General features: G+C 43.0%; 1 protein-coding gene across 4 annotated transcripts in view; it reads left to right on the top strand.

The window, feature by feature from the left end:
* CLTA (clathrin light chain A) overlaps positions 1–18,067 on the top strand; it is a 55,002-nt gene that overhangs the window by 12,875 nt on the left and 24,060 nt on the right. For all 4 annotated transcript variants that reach the window (XM_073662411.1, XM_073662431.1, XM_073662422.1 and 1 more), the window contains exon 2: positions 870–898. In XM_073662411.1, coding sequence (XP_073518512.1) covers positions 870–898 — 29 coding nt within the window. The remainder of the gene's footprint in view (positions 1–869; positions 899–18,067) is intronic.

Here is an 18,067-nt window from a genome sequence, read left to right as displayed (position 1 = left end):
CGCAGCATGTGCACAGCACATGCGGATTATCTTTGGGGAAGATGGCAGGCCTTCTACCAAGCGTTTTTTAAGCGTTTCTGCAGCCTTTTTACCGCTGCGGAAACGCTTAAAAACGCACCGTGGGCACACCGCCTTAGTCAGTGCTGGACTAATCCCAGAACCAGGTAGCCAATGCCCTGGCCGCTCACTTTTTTTTTTTTTTTTTGAGTTGATTTCCACTTGTGGTCTAATAGTAATTTTCCCTGTAACGCTCACATTTTATTGGCTTTGTAAATTGTACTTTAGATCGCAGTGCGTAGGTTTAGAGTCCCTTGAAATACTTGGTTATGGAGGACAATGTCCAGGGATTTGGTTAATCTTTACTATGAGTGTTAATGGTGTATGCAAGCATAATGAAGCCTTTAGAATAATCCCACTTTTTATGGCTTATAGGCAAGTTGTATTTCTGCTTGTAAGAGGTTTACTGGAGATGGTGCAGGAAGGATGAGCACATTATACCAGGGCTGTGGAGTCGGTAAGCCAAACTTCAACTCCACAGCACTGCCTCACTACTGAGCGTGTACATAAAGTGCAGCACAGATTCATCTCACCTAAAAGCAGAGATCCTTAGATCAGGAACAGACATTTATAGGACATTTCATAACTTTCCCAAATTCTTATGAAAACATTTACAGCACATCCTGCATTGTACTACTGAACCCAATTTATTATATCTTTTAGGAGTCTGTCCATTTTATACCGACTCCACCAAAATGGACACCGACTCAGACTCCACAGCCCTGCATGGCAAAGATCAATCTGCTAGTATAGATTACGTTATTGCCTTCAATTGTATTTATTCCTTTTTTATTCTTCTCGTTATCATGCAGATGGTGAATTGAATGGCGACTTCTATCAGGTAATATGACGGTCTTATTTTTTAAGGCTTTTCTTCCAATACTTTTTTTCTCTGGTTAAGCACTGCTGGACTCTGATGTGCTCTTTGTGTTTCTCTAGGTCTGGTGTATTCTTTGTTCTTTTAAAGGGTTGTCCAGCTAGTTAAAAAGAAAAGTGTGTATGTATATAGATAGATGGATGGATAGATAGATATCGATTTAAAAAAGGTTTAAAAGAGCAGCACCATTTAATTACTCACGATGGGTGCTATGCCTTCATACAAGTGTCCAGGTTGTTCCACAATATACCGTAGATCAAAAAAACAAGTCGGCACTCCCACAGAAAAATTTATGTTGAAAAAATGGACTTTTATTCCACCCACATGGCAACGTTTCAGTTCATAGAACCTTTCTCAAGCAAGGTAAAAGTGCTGCTAGTCAGGTGTATATATAGTCTTAAAGTAGAATCAACATAATCACATCTTATTAAGTGCAACCATAATATAAATTTTCATAATACATGTAAAAGTAAATCATCATACAAACAAGTTCCATTAATTTTATACATGTGCAAACATTGTTTTGAATAAAGTGCTTAGTGCATTAAATTATTTAAGTCCGGTCCAGGTGCATGTCATAATTATGAGAGAGCGACTCACCCAGCCACAATCATATCCACAGTACACAGACATGCTGCGCCGCACTGTTCTCAGCGTCCTATGTTTCTCACTGCGCATGTCTGCTCTGACGCAGGCACAGTTTTCTGCAAAAACCAATTGGAGAGCTTCTTCCAATAACAGCACGGCCGCACATGCGTACTCTGCACATTGATGTTATGCATATATAAAATCACCTTTATAGGTAACCTGTCAGCTGATGCATGCTAGATACAATTTCCCATTTTAGAGTCCTATTAATATGGTCACAACTCGATTTATAGAACACTGCCACAACAAAATCGCAGGGCCAATTAAACCAGAGATGCTCTGTGAAGACCTGTGGGCGTAATACTACTCGGCAACACAGGATGAGGGTAAAACGGCGTGGCAATACTTTATTGAACCACAAAATAGGACAATAAACGCATAGAACAGTCCCAGCAAATACCCAAGATGGTACAACATTACATAGTCTCACCTTTTCGTTGCCCCGCCTGGAATGGAACAACTGCGACTTTGGGACTTCCAGGGCGAACTACCTCAACCAGTGGCCCCCTGCTTCTGGCTGGCCCCCACAGAGAAAAGGTAGCGGCAAGCTTAGGAAGCTAGCGGCCCATCGAGGTACAAGGCCAGGAGACCCGAGGGTCCCATCCTGGCCTCTCCGAGAGTTTCCATGGGGCCAGATGACCGTTGGGTCCTAATCTGGCTTCTTCGAATGTCTCCATGAGTTCCAGGCGACTGGTGGGTCCCCAAATGTATCCATGGGCTCTCTGATGGTTAATGGAGCAGATCCATATCTTTCCAGTCATTGCTGTACTCTTAGGCTGGAATCATGTAGAATCCAAATCTGTGTCTCTTTGGGTAAAGCCATACTTCCAAGCTGATGGTCTGAGAGAGTCTGAACTTTTGCTTCTCATTGATTCTCTGATTCAAGTATCTCCGCTACAAAAGCACATGTCCCTTTAAAATAGTTACAGTTGTCCTTCAAGTACACATTCACAGGACAGGGGTTAGGGAGGGCATTACTCACAGGGCTCCGGTCTCATTGTTTGAGCTAATCAATTTACATAGTTGGTATATAGTGGGCTCTTCAAATCAACATTCATCTGGCTTTTAGGACAATATGTAATTGGCATATTTGCAAACAACATTCAGGGTTATACAAATAATTGTATGTCCTTCTTGAGCTATAGAAATACACAAACATTTACAAGTCCACATGAACACGATAGTGTATTTCTCTTGGCTTAACTAATCTAATCGTCTGGTTTATTAAGATTATAGGCTGTATTGTCACACTTGAGTATATTAATCCAGAGTAAATCTTTATTAAATACTGAATTAAAAAGAATAACAAAACTAGCTCCAAGTGCAACTAAACAATTGCAGGGATATATTGTGTATAATAACCAATCAAAAAAACTAATGTATACAAGTAGTACTAACACTCATAATTGAAGTGCAATTTGGAGATTCAGAAAATAGAAAGCATGATCCAGCGTATTGGGCTATAAACTTGAATAAAACATAGCTTTAATTGAGCCATTAAAAAATGCTGCTACAACCATAATAAGTCTTGGTGCACACAAAGATCACAGCTGTCTCGACCTACGCGTTTCGACGTGCAGTCAGAGACCATGATTCAGACTGCATGTCGAAACGCGTAGGTCGAGACAGCTGTGATCTTTGTGTGCACCAAGACTTATTATGGTGGTAGCAGCATTTTTTAATGGCTCAATTAAAGCTATGTTTTATTCAAGTTTATAGCCCAATACGCTGGATCATTCCTTCTATTTTCTGATTCATGAATCAGGGGCTGCTCTGGCTGGATCCGAGCGAGGCGGAGACTGCACCACACCCCAATGGTGAGTGAGCGGACTTTACTAACTTTTTTTTTTTTATTATTTTTTTTTCCAATTTAGAGATTCTTATATTGCCCAGCCTAATAACACCTGCTTTGGATCATATAAACAGCCATATAATACGTAGGGGGTGTCTAAATACAATTGGTACACAGCGTATCAAGTAGAAATGATTCAGGGGAACCAAATTGGAATGATTAAATAGACTATGTGAAAACTACCTACCCAACAATGTACATGTGCATCTCACAAAATTAGAATATCTTCAAAAAGTTAATTTATTTCAGTTCTTCAATACAAAAAGTGAAACTCCTATATTATATAGTCATTACAAACAGTGATCTATTTCAAGTGTTTATTTCTGTTAATATTGATGATTATGGCTTACAGCCAATGAAAACACAAAACTCATTATCTCAGTAAATTAGAATACTTTAGAACAGCTTGAAAAAATGTTTTTAAAATCCAAAATGTTGGCCTACTGAAATGTATGTTCAGTAAATGCACGCAATACTTGGTTGTGGCTCCTTTTTGCATCAATGCGGCGTGGCATGGAGGCGATCAGCCTGTGGCACTGCTGAGGAGTTATGGAAGCCCAGGTTGCTTTGATAGCAGCCTTCAGATCGTCTGCATTGTTGGGTCTGGTGTCTCTCATCTTCCTCTTGACAATACCCCATACATTCTCTTTGGGGTTAAGGTCAGGTGAGTTTGCTGGCCAATCAAGCATAGTGATACTGTTGTTTGTAAACCAGGTATTGGTACTTTTGGCAGTGTGGACAGGTGCCAAATCCTGCTGGTGAATGAGATTTCCATCTCCAAAAAGCTTATCAGCAGAGGGAAGCATGAAGTGCTCTAAAATTTCCTGGTAGATGGCTGCGCTGACTTTGGTCTGGATAAAACACAGTGGACCTACACCAGCAGATGACATGACTCCCCAAACCATCACTGATTGTGGAAACTTCACACTAGACCTCAAGTAGCTTGGATTGTGTGCCTTTCCACTCTTCCTCCAGACTCTGGGACCTTGATTTCCAAATGAAATGCAAAATTTACTTTGCATCTACTTAGTGTCATTGACTGCCTTCTGGACGTCTGTCAAGTCAGCAATCTTCCCCATGATGGTGGAGCTTACTGAAACAGACTAAGGAACCCTTTAAAACACTTAGTAACATAGTTTTTAAGGTTGAAGGAAGACTAAGTCCATCTAGTTCAACCCATAGCCTAACATGTTGATCCAGAGGAAGGCAAAAAAAACCCATGTGGCAAACACTCCACATTGGGGAAAAAAATACCTTCCTGACTCCATACGACAATCAGACTAGTTCCCTGGATCAACGCCCTATCAAGGAATCTAGTATATATAACCTGTAATATTATACTTTTCAAGAAAGGCATCCATGCCCTTCTTAAATTTTAGTAGTGAATCACTCATTACAACATCATGCGGCAGAGAGTTCCATAGTCTCACTGCTCTTACAGTAAAGAATCCGTGTCTGGGATTATGATTAAACCTTCTTTCCTCCAGACGTAGAAGATGCCCCCTTGTTCCTGTCTCAGGCCTCAGAGTAAAAAGATCAGTAGAAAGGTCTTTGTACTGTCCCCTCATATACTTGTACATAGTAATAAGATCATCCCTAAGCCTTCTTTTTTCTAAACTAAATAACCCCATGTGTAATAACCTGTCTTGGTATTGCAGACCCCCCCCAGTCCTCTAATAACCTTGGTCGCTCTTCTCTGCACCCGCTCTAGTTCAGCTATGTCTTTCTTATACACCGGAGACCAGAACTGTACACAGTATTTTAAGTGTGGTCACACTAATGACTTGTATGGAGGTAAAATTATGTTCTCCTCATGAGCATCTATGCATCCCATTATTTTATTTGCCTTTGCAGCAGCTGCCTGACACTGGCCACCAAACGTGAGCTTGTCGTCCACCAATACACCCAGGTCTTTTTCAGTTAGTTTTGCCCAGTGTTTTACAATTAAGCATATAATTATACATTTTATTTCCTCTACCCAAGAGCATTACCTTACATTTATCCCCATTAAAGCTTATTTGCCATTTATTATCCCAAGCTTCTAGTTTACATAGATCCTCCTGTAATATAAAATTGTCCTCCTCTGTATTGATTATCCTGCAGAATTTAGTGTCACCTGCAAATATTGAAATATTACTCTGTATGCCCCCTACAAGGTCATTAATAAATATGTTAAAAAGAAGGGGGCCCAATACTGACCCCTGTGGTACCCCACTGTTAACTGAGACCCAGTCTGAGTGTTTTCCATTAATAACCACCCTTTGTTTCCTATCACTGAGCCAATTCTTAACCCACTTACATATATTTTCCCCTATCCCCATTGTTCTCATTTTATGTATCAACCTTTTGTGTGGAACCGTATCAAAAGCTTTTGAAAAGTCCATATACACAACATCCACTGCATTTCCTTGGTCCAGTCCGGAACTTGCCTCTTCATAAAAGCTGATCAGATTAGTTTGACAGGAACGGTCACTCGTAAACCCATGTTGATATTGGGTCATGAGGTTATTCTTCTTCAGATACTCTAGTATAGCATCTCTTAGGAAACCCTCCAGGATTTTACCCACAGTAGAGGTTAAGCTTACTGGCCTTTAATTTCCAAGTTCAGTTTTTGTCCCCTTTTTGAATATTGGCACCACATTTGCTATACGTCAGTCCTGTGGTACAGACCCTGTTATTATGGAATCTTTAAAGATTAAAAACAATGGTCTATGACGTTACTTAATTCCTGCAGTACTCGCGGGTGTATCCCATCCGGGCCCAGGGATTTGTCAGTTTGTGATTTTTAGACGCCGCCGTACTTCCTGCTGGGTTAAGCAAGTGACATTTAGGCTGCGTGCACACGATGCGTTTTTCATGCGTTTATGCTGCGGAATTTCCGCTGCGGAAACGCATCAAAAACGCATGGTACTCCGCACCCCATGGTCCCCAATGGCATTCCGCAATGTCAATGCACATGCTGCGGATTTTTCCGCAGCGTTTCTGCAGCGCTCATAAATCTGCAGCATGTTCATTAATTTTGCGGAAGCGCCGCCATTGACTTGCATTGAGGCGCATAGAATGCGCGTCTGTACATTTGTGCAAGCGGATTCTATGTGCGGATGGTACCCAGTTCTGGAGGAGAGAAGACTCTCTTCCAGACCTGGGTACCATTGTACCTGTGAAAAAAAAGAATAAAATAATAAATAAAGTTATATTCACCTTTCCAACGGCTTCTCTCTGCATGCCGGCAGCGCTGAAGGACCTTCGGTGAGGTCACAGTCATGTGACCGCAGGCCCTTCACCACTGTGTCTCGCGATATGCCGGCAGCCGGGAACCAGACAGGAAGGAGCGCTGCAGCACACGCCGGGGAATCTGGGGTGAGTATAGCTTTTTTTTTTTTTTTATTTTTACGGTCACACTATATAAATCCATGCTGTTTGCATGGATTTATACAGTGTGACCTAGTTGTCAAGCACTTTCCAAGTGATGCTATCGCCTGGAAAGCGCATGTCAATCTGCATGTGGATCCGCATGTATTCTGCAGAAAAAACGCATGCACAATCTGCATGCTTTTTTTCTGCCAGGGAGATGCAGAAATTTTCTGCTTCATTTCTGCATCGTGGGCACATAGCCTTAATGGAGAATTTTTGTCATCACTAATCATGTTTTCTGTCATGCGATTTTCTTGTGTAAATACTGGTGAAAAAAAATCATTTAGCATATTGGCTTTTTCCTCATCCTCATCCACCGTTTCACCAAGACTATTTTTAAGGGGGCCAACACTATCATTTTTTAGTTTTTTACTATTTATGTACCGTATATTCCGGCGTATAAGACGACCCCCCTACTTTCCTGTTAAAATATAGAGTTTAGGATATATTCACCGTATAAGACTACCCCTTTTCCAACGCATACCAAACACCGGTAAAAATTTAAAAAAAAACAGATTTGAATTTAACATGGTCCTTTTTTTAATTTAAATTCTTATGACATGCAGGTATATAGCAGGAAAACTGTCACTCATAAACATATTAAAATAGGGGGGACCCCACGTCATTTTTTGGGGGGGTCCCCCATTCTAATAGCTAGTAAAGGCTAGGTATTCAGCTGGGGGCTGATATTAGTAGCCTGGGAAGCTCCGTGGGTATTACCCCCTTCCCAGACTTCAAACATCTGCCCCAGCCGTCTGCTTAACCTCCGCTAGAGACTATAATGATGGTGGATCCCACGCCAATTTTTTTTTTAAAAAATCCTTTATTTTAACACTAAATGACAATTGAGGGGTTAATAAAGATGCAGTCCCTAAATTATTATTAATTTTGTAATTAATTTTTCCCAAAAATGTTGACGTGGGCTTCGCCATATTTTTGTGTCCAGCCAGGTACAGCAGGCAGGAACGGGCTGCCCCCAACCACCAGCTGCCTATTTGTACCTGGCCGGACACAACAATATAGGGAAGCCCTTTTTTTTTTAATTATTTCATGAAATAATTAAAAAAAAAAGACGTGGGCCTTCGCCCTATTTTTGTGTCCAGCCAGGTACAACTAGGCAGCTGGGGGCTGGAATCTGCAGCGCAGGGAGACCCAAGCTTTCTGGGCCCCCCCCGCTGCAAATTGCAGTCCGCAGCCACCCCGGAAAATGGCGCGTTCATAGAAGCGCCATCTTCTGGCGCTGTACCCAACTCATCCAGGGCCCTGGTGCGGTGGCTCACTGGGTAATAAAGGGGTTAGGGCCAGCTTGGCATTATCAGCTGGCCCTAAGCCCGAAATTCATGGGGTCACGCCAATATTAGACATGACCACCATGAATTTCTAGTAAAGTAATTAAAAAAAACACAACACCCAGAATAAAGTCCTTTAATTGAAATAAAGACACAATTTTTTAATGTTCTAAATTAAACCATACTTACCGTCACGCCCATTCCAGCTGAAGCCAACGATCTCCTGCAATAAAAGTAAAATAATAAAGCAACCTCATCCTTACCTTTCCATGGTTCTCAGGACCGGTCCAGCTCTGCTACATTCACATGACAGGCTGCACCGCAGCAGAACGCTGCCGTTCAGCTTGCCATGCGGCAGACACTGAGAAGCGTAGGCATGCTTGTGCTCCTCAGTGTCTGACTGTGACGGCATCCAGATGAGCCGAGATCATGTCCAATGAACTCGGCTCACCTCATGCACGTCACTGACAGCGTGGGAAAATTCTCCTGCTCCCCGCATGCGCAGTAGAAGTTTCCCACGCTGTCAGTGACGGACGTCCAGGAGGTGAGCGGAGTTCATTGTCGGCTCATCTGGATGCCGTCACAGCCAGACACTGCAGAGCGCAAGCATGCCTGCGCTTCTCAGTGTCTGCGGGATGACAGGCTGGATGGCGGCGTTCTGCTGCGGTCCAGCCTGTCATCTCGATGTAGCAGAGCTGAAGCTGTCGTGGGAACCATGGAAAGGTAAGGATGATGTTGGTTTATTATTTTTCTTTTATTGCAGGAGATCGTTGGCTTCAGCTGGAATGGGCGTGATGGTAAGTATGGTTTAATTTAGAACAATCAAGAATTGTGTCTTTATTTCAATTAAAGGACTTTATTCTGGGTGTTTGTGTTTTTTTTAACTTTTACTATGGGGTTAGTAATGGGGGTGTCTTATAGACGCCTCTCCATTACTAACCTGGGCTTGATGTCAGCTGACATCAACCCCAGCCCTATTACCCCCTGCCACCGCACCAGGGCAGCGTGGAAGAGCGAGGCTAAGTGCCAGAATTGGCGCATCCTATGGATGCGCCATTTCTGGGGCGGCTGACGGCTGGTGTTTCTAGCCTGGGAGGGGGCCAATATTCATGGCTCCCTTCCTGGGCTATTAATATCAGCCCCCAGCTGTCTGCCTAGCCTTTGCTAGCTATTAAATTAGGGGGGACCCCACGTCATTTTTTGGGGGGGGTCCCCCATTTTAATAGCTAGTAAAGGCTAGGTATTCAGCTGGGGGCTGATATTAGTAGCCTGGGAAGCTCCGTGGGTATTACCCCCTTCCCAGGCTTCAAACATCTGCCCCAGCTGTCTGCTTAACCTCCGCTAGAGCCTAAAATTAAGGGGAACCCCACGCCAATTTTTTTTTAAATAAATCCTTTATTTTAACACTAGATGACAAGTACAGTAACCAACACTATCACTGTACTTCATATATATGTGACTGACATGTTTCTATCTATCTAATCTATGTGTGAAGCTCTATTCTGTCTGTTATAAATTGTCGGGTACCGCTGCTGAATTGCCGGCCGGCTTTTTTAAAGAGACGGTGCATGAAAACACTATTATTTGTTTTAATAAATCCTTTACACTAAATGACAAGTACAGTAAGCAATACTGTCACTGTACTTCATATATATGTGACTGACATGTTTCTATCTATCTAATCTATGTGTGAAGCTCTATTCTTTCTATTCTAAATTGTCGGGTGCCGGCTTATGCCGCTGCTGAATTGCCGGCTTTTCATATATTGTCACAGAAGCGATGCGAACTTCCCTGCTCCGGACACAGCGCAGCGCTTCTGTGACAAGTGAAAGCTGTCGGCACAGAAGCCCTGCGCTGTGTCCGGAGCTGGGAATACGCAGCGATGTGTCAGTTTCAGCACAGAAGCGCTGACTGTCTGGACCTACCGCCGCCGTATTTTAACTCCCTCCACCTTATATTAACTCCGACATGGCAGGGATACGGCCACGGCAGCTTATTAACACCCCCAGAGTATCCCCGCATGTCAATTTCTGAAAGTTCAAAAGCATTACCGGCGTATAAGACGACCCCAGACTAGACAGAAGATTTTTCAGTCTTCAAAAGTCGTCTTATACGCCGGAATATACGGTAGTTAAAGAATATTTTGGGATTATTTTTACTTTCTCTGGCAATGAGTCTCTGTCTCAATCTTTGCTGCCTTGATTTGGTTTTTGCAGAATTTATTTAATGCCTCATCACTACCTACTTGCTTTAGTTCTCTAAATGCTTTATTTTGTCACTTATTGCGCCCCTTACAGCTCTATTTAGCCATAGTGGTTTCCTCCTATTTCTAGCATGTTTATTCCCATAGGGTATATATTGTGCACAGGTCCTATTCAGGATGCTAATAAATGTCTCCCATTTGCTTTGTGTAGTTTTAGGTCTCAGGATATCGTCTCAGTTTATTGCACTAAGATCATCTCTCAACCGTTGGAAATTTGCCTTCCTGAAGTTTAGTGTCCTTGTAACCCCTCTACTACACACCTTATTAAAGGATACATGAAAACTTATTATTTTGTGATCACTATTACCCAAGTGACCCCCAACTTGTATATTTGATATGCGGTCTGGCCTGTTAATAATAATAATAATAATAATAAGTTTATTTTTATAGCGCCAACATATTCCGCAGCACTTTACAAATTTTAGGGGGGACTTATACAGACAATACAGAATAAGCATATCTCATATCGAACGGAGTGAGGGCCCTGCTCGCGAGCTTACAGTCTATGAGGAAGTGGGGGAGACACAAAAGGTAAAAAGTACATATATTGTATAATGCAGCCTTGATATACTGAATAGGATAAATAATAATACATGGACTGGTCGCCAGCCAGTATGTGTGCAGTCCTGACAGAGGCTTTTATGTGCATGGTTGGTTTGAACCCGAAGTTGAAGAAGATTTTAATATGGGGGAAAGCTGGGATGGACAGAGTGTGTTTAGGTGATACGCCAGTCTAAAGAAATGTGTTTTTAGGGTTCGCTTGAAACTGTGGGTATTGGGAATTAATCGAACTGTCCTGGGTAGTGTATTCCAGAGAATTGGCGCAGCACGCGAGAAATCTTGGAGACGGGAGTGGGAAGTTCGGATTATGGAGGATTTTAGTTTCAAGTCATTTGCAGAACGGAGGGCACGTGTAGGGTGGTAGACTGAGACAAGGGAGGAGATGTAGGGGGGTACTGAAGCATGGAGCGCTTTGTGGGTAAGCGTGATCAGTTTAAAACAAACTCTATATTGGATGGGCAACCAATGCAATGACTGGCACAGGGAAGAGGCATCTGAGTAGCTGTTGGCGAGGAATATGATCCTGGCTGCTGCGTTCAGGACGGATTGGAGAGGGGAGAGTTTAGTAAGAGGGAGACCGATTAGTAGAGCGTTGCAATAGTCAAGACGAGAATGAATAAGAGCGACAGTAAGAGTTTTTGCCGAGTCAAAGGTGAGAAAAGTCCTGATTCTTGAGATGTTTTTGAGGTGTAGATGACATGAACGAGCGAGTGATTTGATGTGAGGAGTGAAAGAAAGATCTGAATCAAAAATGACCCCAAGACAGCGGGCTTGTAGCTGGGGAGTAATGGTTGAGCCACAAACGGAGATGGCAATATCGGGCACAGGTAGGTTAGTGGAGGGAGGAAAGACGAGTAGTTCAGTTTTTGACAGATTCAGTTTTAGGTAGAGGGAGGACATAATGTTAGACACAGCAGAAAGACAATCACTGGTCTTTTGTAGTAATGCAGGGGTGATGTCCGGAGCAGAGGTGTATAATTGGGTGTCATCAGCATAGAGATGGTACTGAAAACCGAATCTACTGATTGTTTGTCCAATAGGAGCGGTGTATAAGGAGAAAAGAAGGGGGCCTAGGACTGATCCTTGAGGAACCCCGACAGTAAGAGGGAGTAGGGAGGAGGAGGAGCCGGCAAAAGACACAGAGAAGGAGCGGTCAGAGAGATAAGAGGAGAACCAGGAGAGAACCGTGTCCTTGAGGCCAATAGTGCGGAGCATAGTGAGGAGGAGCTGGTGATCCACAGTGTCAAATGCTGCAGAGAGATCCAGGAGAATCAGCAGGGAGTAGTGACCATTAGATTTAGCTGTTAGTAGATCATTAGAGACTTTAGTGAGGGCAGTTTCAGTAGAATGTAAAGAGCGGAAACCAGATTGTAAAGGGTCAAGAAGAGAGTTGTCTGAGAGATAGCGGATTAGACGGGAGTGGACCAGGCGTTCCAGGAGTTTAGAGATAAAGGGAAGATTGGAAACAGGTCTGTAGTTGGCCGTGCAGTTCTGGTCGAGGGATGGTTTTTTAAGTAATGGTTGTATGCTGGCGTGTTTAAAAGAAGAGGGAAAGATACCAGATGAGAGGGAAAGGTTGAAAATTTTAGTTAGGTGAGAGGTGACAGCTGGAGCAAGGGACTGAAGGAGATGTGAGGGAATAGGGTCGCTGGTGCAGGTGGTAGGGCGAGAAGATGCAAGGAGCCTGATCACTTCATCTTCCGTGACTGGTTCGAAGTCAGAAAATGAGCAAGATACAATGTGGCGGGGGGGAGCATGCATAACATTTGGGGATTGGGAGAAAATTTCCTGTCGGATATGGTCAATTTTTTCTTTGAAATAGTTAGCCAGATCGTCAGCGCTGAGGTCGGTGGTCGGGGCCTGTGCTGTTTGATTGAGGAGAGAATGAAACGTGTCAAAGAGTCGTTTAGGATTATTGGAAAGTGAGATGATGAGGTTGTTAAAGTAGGTTTGTTTGGAGAGGTGAAGGGCAGAGTTATATGTTTTCAGCATAAATTTATAGTGGAGGAAATCTTCGGGCAGATTTGATTTTCTCCACAGCCGTTCAGCGCACCTGGAGTACCTCTGGAGAAGACGTGTTTGAGGCGTGTGCCAGGGTTGTCGCCGTCTATGCCGAATTGTTCTTTGTGTAGGAGGTGCGGCTTCATCCAGGGCGCATAGCATTATTTTGTTATAATGCTTCAATGCAGATTCGGGACATGAGAGGGAGGAGATTGGGGCCAATGATGATTGCAACCTTTTTATAAATTTCTGGGTGTTAATGGCGCGTAAATTTCTATAAGTGTGGACGGTGGGAGTGTCTTGAGTAAAGTCACAGTTCTTGACAGAGAATGAAAGAAGATTATGGTCAGAGAGTGGAAGGGGAGAGTTAGTAAAGTCATGTACTGAGCAAAGCCGGGAGAAGATCAGGTCCAATGTGTTCCCGTCCTCATGTGTAGGAGAATTAGCAAGCTGTGAAAGGCCGAAGGAGGAGGTTAATGATAAAAGATGCGTGGCAGATGGGGAAAGAGGATCGCCAATTGGGATGTTAAAGTCTCCCATGATTATCGTGGGGATGTCGCAGGATAGAAAATTTGTAAGCCAGGCAGCAAAGTGATCCAGGAATTGACGGGGGGGACCTGGGGGGCGATAGACAACCGCCACTCGCAGGGAGAAGGGCCGGTAGAGTCTGACTGTGTGGGCCTCAAAGGACGGGAAGATAAGGGAGGGTACAGGGGGGATAACCTGAAAAGTACATTTTGTTGAAAGAAGCAGACCAACACCTCCACCTGATCTGTTGTCAGGTCGCGGGGTATGAGAGAAATGTAGGCCACCATAGGAGAGAGCTGCAGCGGCGGTGGTGTCCGACTGCTGGATCCAGGTTTCAGTGAGAGCCAGAAGGTTGAGGGAATTAGAGAGGAAAAAGTCATGGATGTAAGAGAGTTTATTACAAGCTGAGCGTGCATTCCAAAGGGCACAGTTGAATGAGACAGAAGATATGCAGGGAATCTTAATGAGATTAGCAGGGTTTCTGAATGTAACAGGGAAAGAGTTAGTGTTATTATTACTGGAGGGTCCTGGGTTGGGAGAAATATCACCTGCGACTAATAGAAGGAAGATACAGAGAGTGAGCAGATGATTGAGTGATTTGTGAGAGCGTTTCCTGCGTTGTATGGTGGGAATGAATGGATCTGCGTGGTATAACATTGTGAAGAGAGCATGACAACTGTACATAGGAGAAGAGAGGAGTGAGGGATTAATATGGATGAAGTGTGCCGCATTTGTGGGTGAACGGTGAATGTGGATGATTGTAGCAGCCAGAAAATAAATGGCACAGATACAAATGGTGAATACTGTTTGCCAAAAAGATGACCTGGAAGCAAGTTTGTTTAATTGTCTTGCATGTCTTACCTGTCTCCTGCCCTGTCCAACTGCCATTTTCTAACTGCCAGGGCACTTTCCTAAATTATGGCACTTCGATAAAGTATGCATAAATGCCCCCGCATAAATGCCTCCCCTTAACTAAGTCTCAATATATAGGGACGTATCTGCTTAGATCTGCACAGATTTAACTCATTAACAATCAATCACTAGCTTAAAAGACAACAGGAGACCATAAAGTGCAGGGAAAAAAAAAAAAAAAAAAAAAAACAGACTAGTAAACTCGGCATGGATCATAAACTCTTAAAGTAAGTGTGATGACCTTTAAGTATCATGGAATAAAAAAGCTAGAGGAGTGAAAAAATATATACCAGAAATTGATAGGCTGCAGAGCATTGCATGGAGATATAATGCAGTTTTCAGGACAGATCACACAAGCAGTGAAAAATATATACCAGAAATTGATAGGCTGCAGAGCATTGCATGGAGATATAATGCAGTTTTCAGGACAGATCACACAAGCAGTGAAAAATATATACCAGAAATTGATAGGCTGCAGAGCATTGCATGGAGATATAATGCAGTTTTCAGGACAGATCACACAAGCAGTGAAAAATATATACCAGAAATTGATAGGCTGCAGAGCATTGCATGGAGATATAATGCAGTTTTCAGGACAGATCACACAAGCAGTGAAAAATATATACCAGAAATTGATAGGCTGCAGAGCATTGCATGGAGATATAATGCAGTTTTCAGGACAGATCACACAAGCAGTGAAAAATATATACCAGAAATTGATAGGCTGCAGAGCATTGCATGGAGATATAATGCAGTTTTCAGGACAGATCACACAAGCAGTGAAAAATATATACCAGAAATTGATAGGCTGCAGAGCATTGCATGGAGATATAATGCAGTTTTCAGGACAGATCACACAAGCAGTGAAAAATATATACCAGAAATTGATAGGCTGCAGAGCATTGCATGGAGATATAATGCAGTTTTCAGGACAGATCACACAAGCAGTGAAAAATATATACCAGAAATTGATAGGCTGCAGAGCATTGCATGGAGATATAATGCAGTTTTCAGGACAGATCACACAAGCAGTGAAAAATATATACCAGAAATTGATAGGCTGCAGAGCATTGCATGGAGATATAATGCAGTTTTCAGGACAGATCACACAAGCAGTGAAAAATATATACCTGTAAGAAGAGAAGAAAGATGAATATTAGCAATGCCATTTTCTAACTGCCAGGGCACTTTGCTAAATTATGGCACTTCGATAAAGTATGCATAAATGCTATATGCATAAATGCCCTCGCAGGTTAATATGATGTCTAGCAGTGCCCCCCTTCTTGTTGGGTCCTGAACCCGTTGTGAAAGGTAATTGTCAAAAATCTATTACCTTTGCTTGAACTACAGGTTTCTGTTCCCCAATGTATTTCAGGGTAGTTGAAGTCCCCCATAATAATGACTTCTCCTTGAGTCGCTGCTTCATCTATTTGCTTTATGAGGATATTCTCCGCTGCTTCCATTATTTTTGGAGACTTATAACAAACCCCTATCAGTAATTTATTATTTTTTCCATCTCCCCTTATCTCCACCCAGAGGGACTCTACATTTTCATTAGATTCACATATATTCTCACGCAAGATGGGTTTTAAGGATGATTTTACATATAAACACCCCCTCGCTTGTTTGTACGGTCATTTCTGAACAGACTATAGCCCTGTAAATTAACTGCCCAGTCATGGCTCTCGTCCAGCCATGTCTCAGATATCCCCACCATGTCATAATTATTTTCCAACAAAATTAATTCTAATTCCTCCATTTTGTTGGTGAGGCTTCTGGCATTAGTGTACATGCATTTTATATATCTCTCTGTACCTCTATTCCTTCTTACTATATTGACTGTTCTATCCCCACCCCCAATTTCTTTTAGTGCAGATAGTGACCTGGGCACAATCTTCCCCACCTATAAAATGAATACCCCCCCCCCCAATCCCTAGTTTAAACACTCCTCCAACCGTATAGCCATTTTCTCCCCCAGCACAGCTGCACCCTCCCCATTGAGGGGTAGCCCGTCTCTAGCGTAGAATCTGTAGCCAACTGAGAAGTGGGCCCAGTTCTCCATTAACCCAAACCCCTCCTTTCTACACCAGTTCCTGAGACACTTATCTCCCTAATCTCCCATCTGGCGTGGTACAGCTAGTATTTCAGAGAATACTACCTTGGAGATCCTTGCTTTAAGCTTGCAGCCTTATTTCCTTAAATCATCTTTAAGGACCTTCCACCTACCTCTAACTTTGTCATTTGTGCCAATGTGCACCATGATCTCTGGGTCCTCACCAGCCCCTCCCAGTAATCTGTCAACCCGATCAGCGATGTGCCAGTAATCTGTCAACCCGGCAGCACACTGTTCGACAATCCCTAATAATTGAGTCCCCCCACTACCAGCACCTGCCTGGCCTGCCCTACTCTCCTATTTCCCCCCTTTCTGTTGCTGACACTCCTGGCTTTCAGAGGACATGCCATGCTGCAACTGTGCTACCCCTGTACCGACACCCCCTCATCTGCCAACTTTGCAAACTTATTGGGGTGTGCCAGATCAGGACTAGCCTCCCTGGCACTCTTCCCCTCTCACCCCCCTTCTAACTGTCACCCAGCTAGATGCCTCACTGTCCTGCAGCTCCCTACTACCACCCTCCCCCCACCTTACCCCAGTGAGCAGCAGACTCCTTTCCATATTGTCAATGGATCTGTGTTGCCAGCTGCTCATTTAGATCCAGTACCTGGGCTTCCAAATGCACAACGTGCTCACATCTCGCACAACAGTATGCATCCACGACCGGCTGTTCAAGGATTGCATACATGTGGCAAGATGTACACTGGATAGCATTTGCCAATAATGGAGCTCATTTTCGAATGGGGATTGCACTAGACAGAAATGTTAAGTAAAAAGAAATGTAAAGAATTAATAAAATACAGACAGCAATTCAGTCCAAATTCCTCCCTTCCAAAGTCACTGAAAAACAAGTCACACACTTAATTACATTTGCATTTGAGCTCCGGTCACACTCGTCTCGTTCACTCTCGCTAAGGAAGAAGATTTAGAGTTTTTTGTTTTTTTCCACCTTTAGTAGCAATCCACCCTACAGCTCAATGCACTTCCAAAGGACTTAGGAAGCCTTTACAGGTGTTTTGTTAATTATTCTAATATACTGAGATAATGACTTGTGTTTTCATTGGCTATAAGCCATAATCCTCAACATTAACAGAAATAAACACTTGAAATAGATCACTCTGTTTAATGACTCTATATGAGTTTCACTTTTTGTATTGAAGAACTGAAATTAAGTTTTTGATATTCTGATTTTGAGATGCACCTGTATTTAAGTGAATAGTATCTGATCACTATAGAATAGACATAACCTAGCAGAAAAGGAAATGGAGAGTTGAAGCTATAGTAAATGGGTATTACAAAATGGATGTTGGCAAAAGAGCTTGCCCTGCCGCCCCAACGTGTGTTTTGCCCTTTCTTCATCAGGGGGCTTGTCTAGAGGGAGTAAGGGGTGAGTATATAAGCGATCCGTTGCCCAATAAAAATGTTGGCTAGTGCGGTCACGTGTGCATTCAGTAACAACCATGTCTTAGGTGGTGCATGCGCAGATGAGTGGTTTCCTTATTTGAGATTCCTCCATTCACGGGCCCATGGATTGCAAATGTTCCACCACTGC

This window comes from Phyllobates terribilis, unplaced genomic scaffold, assembly GCF_046119375.1.
Source record: "Phyllobates terribilis strain yellow unplaced genomic scaffold, ASM4611937v1 Scaffold_1__5_contigs__length_1240528914, whole genome shotgun sequence".
Classification (NCBI taxonomy): domain Eukaryota; kingdom Metazoa; phylum Chordata; class Amphibia; order Anura; family Dendrobatidae; genus Phyllobates; species Phyllobates terribilis.
Note: the sequence above shows the minus strand (reverse complement) of the source record. Positions and strands in the feature narration are given on the sequence as shown.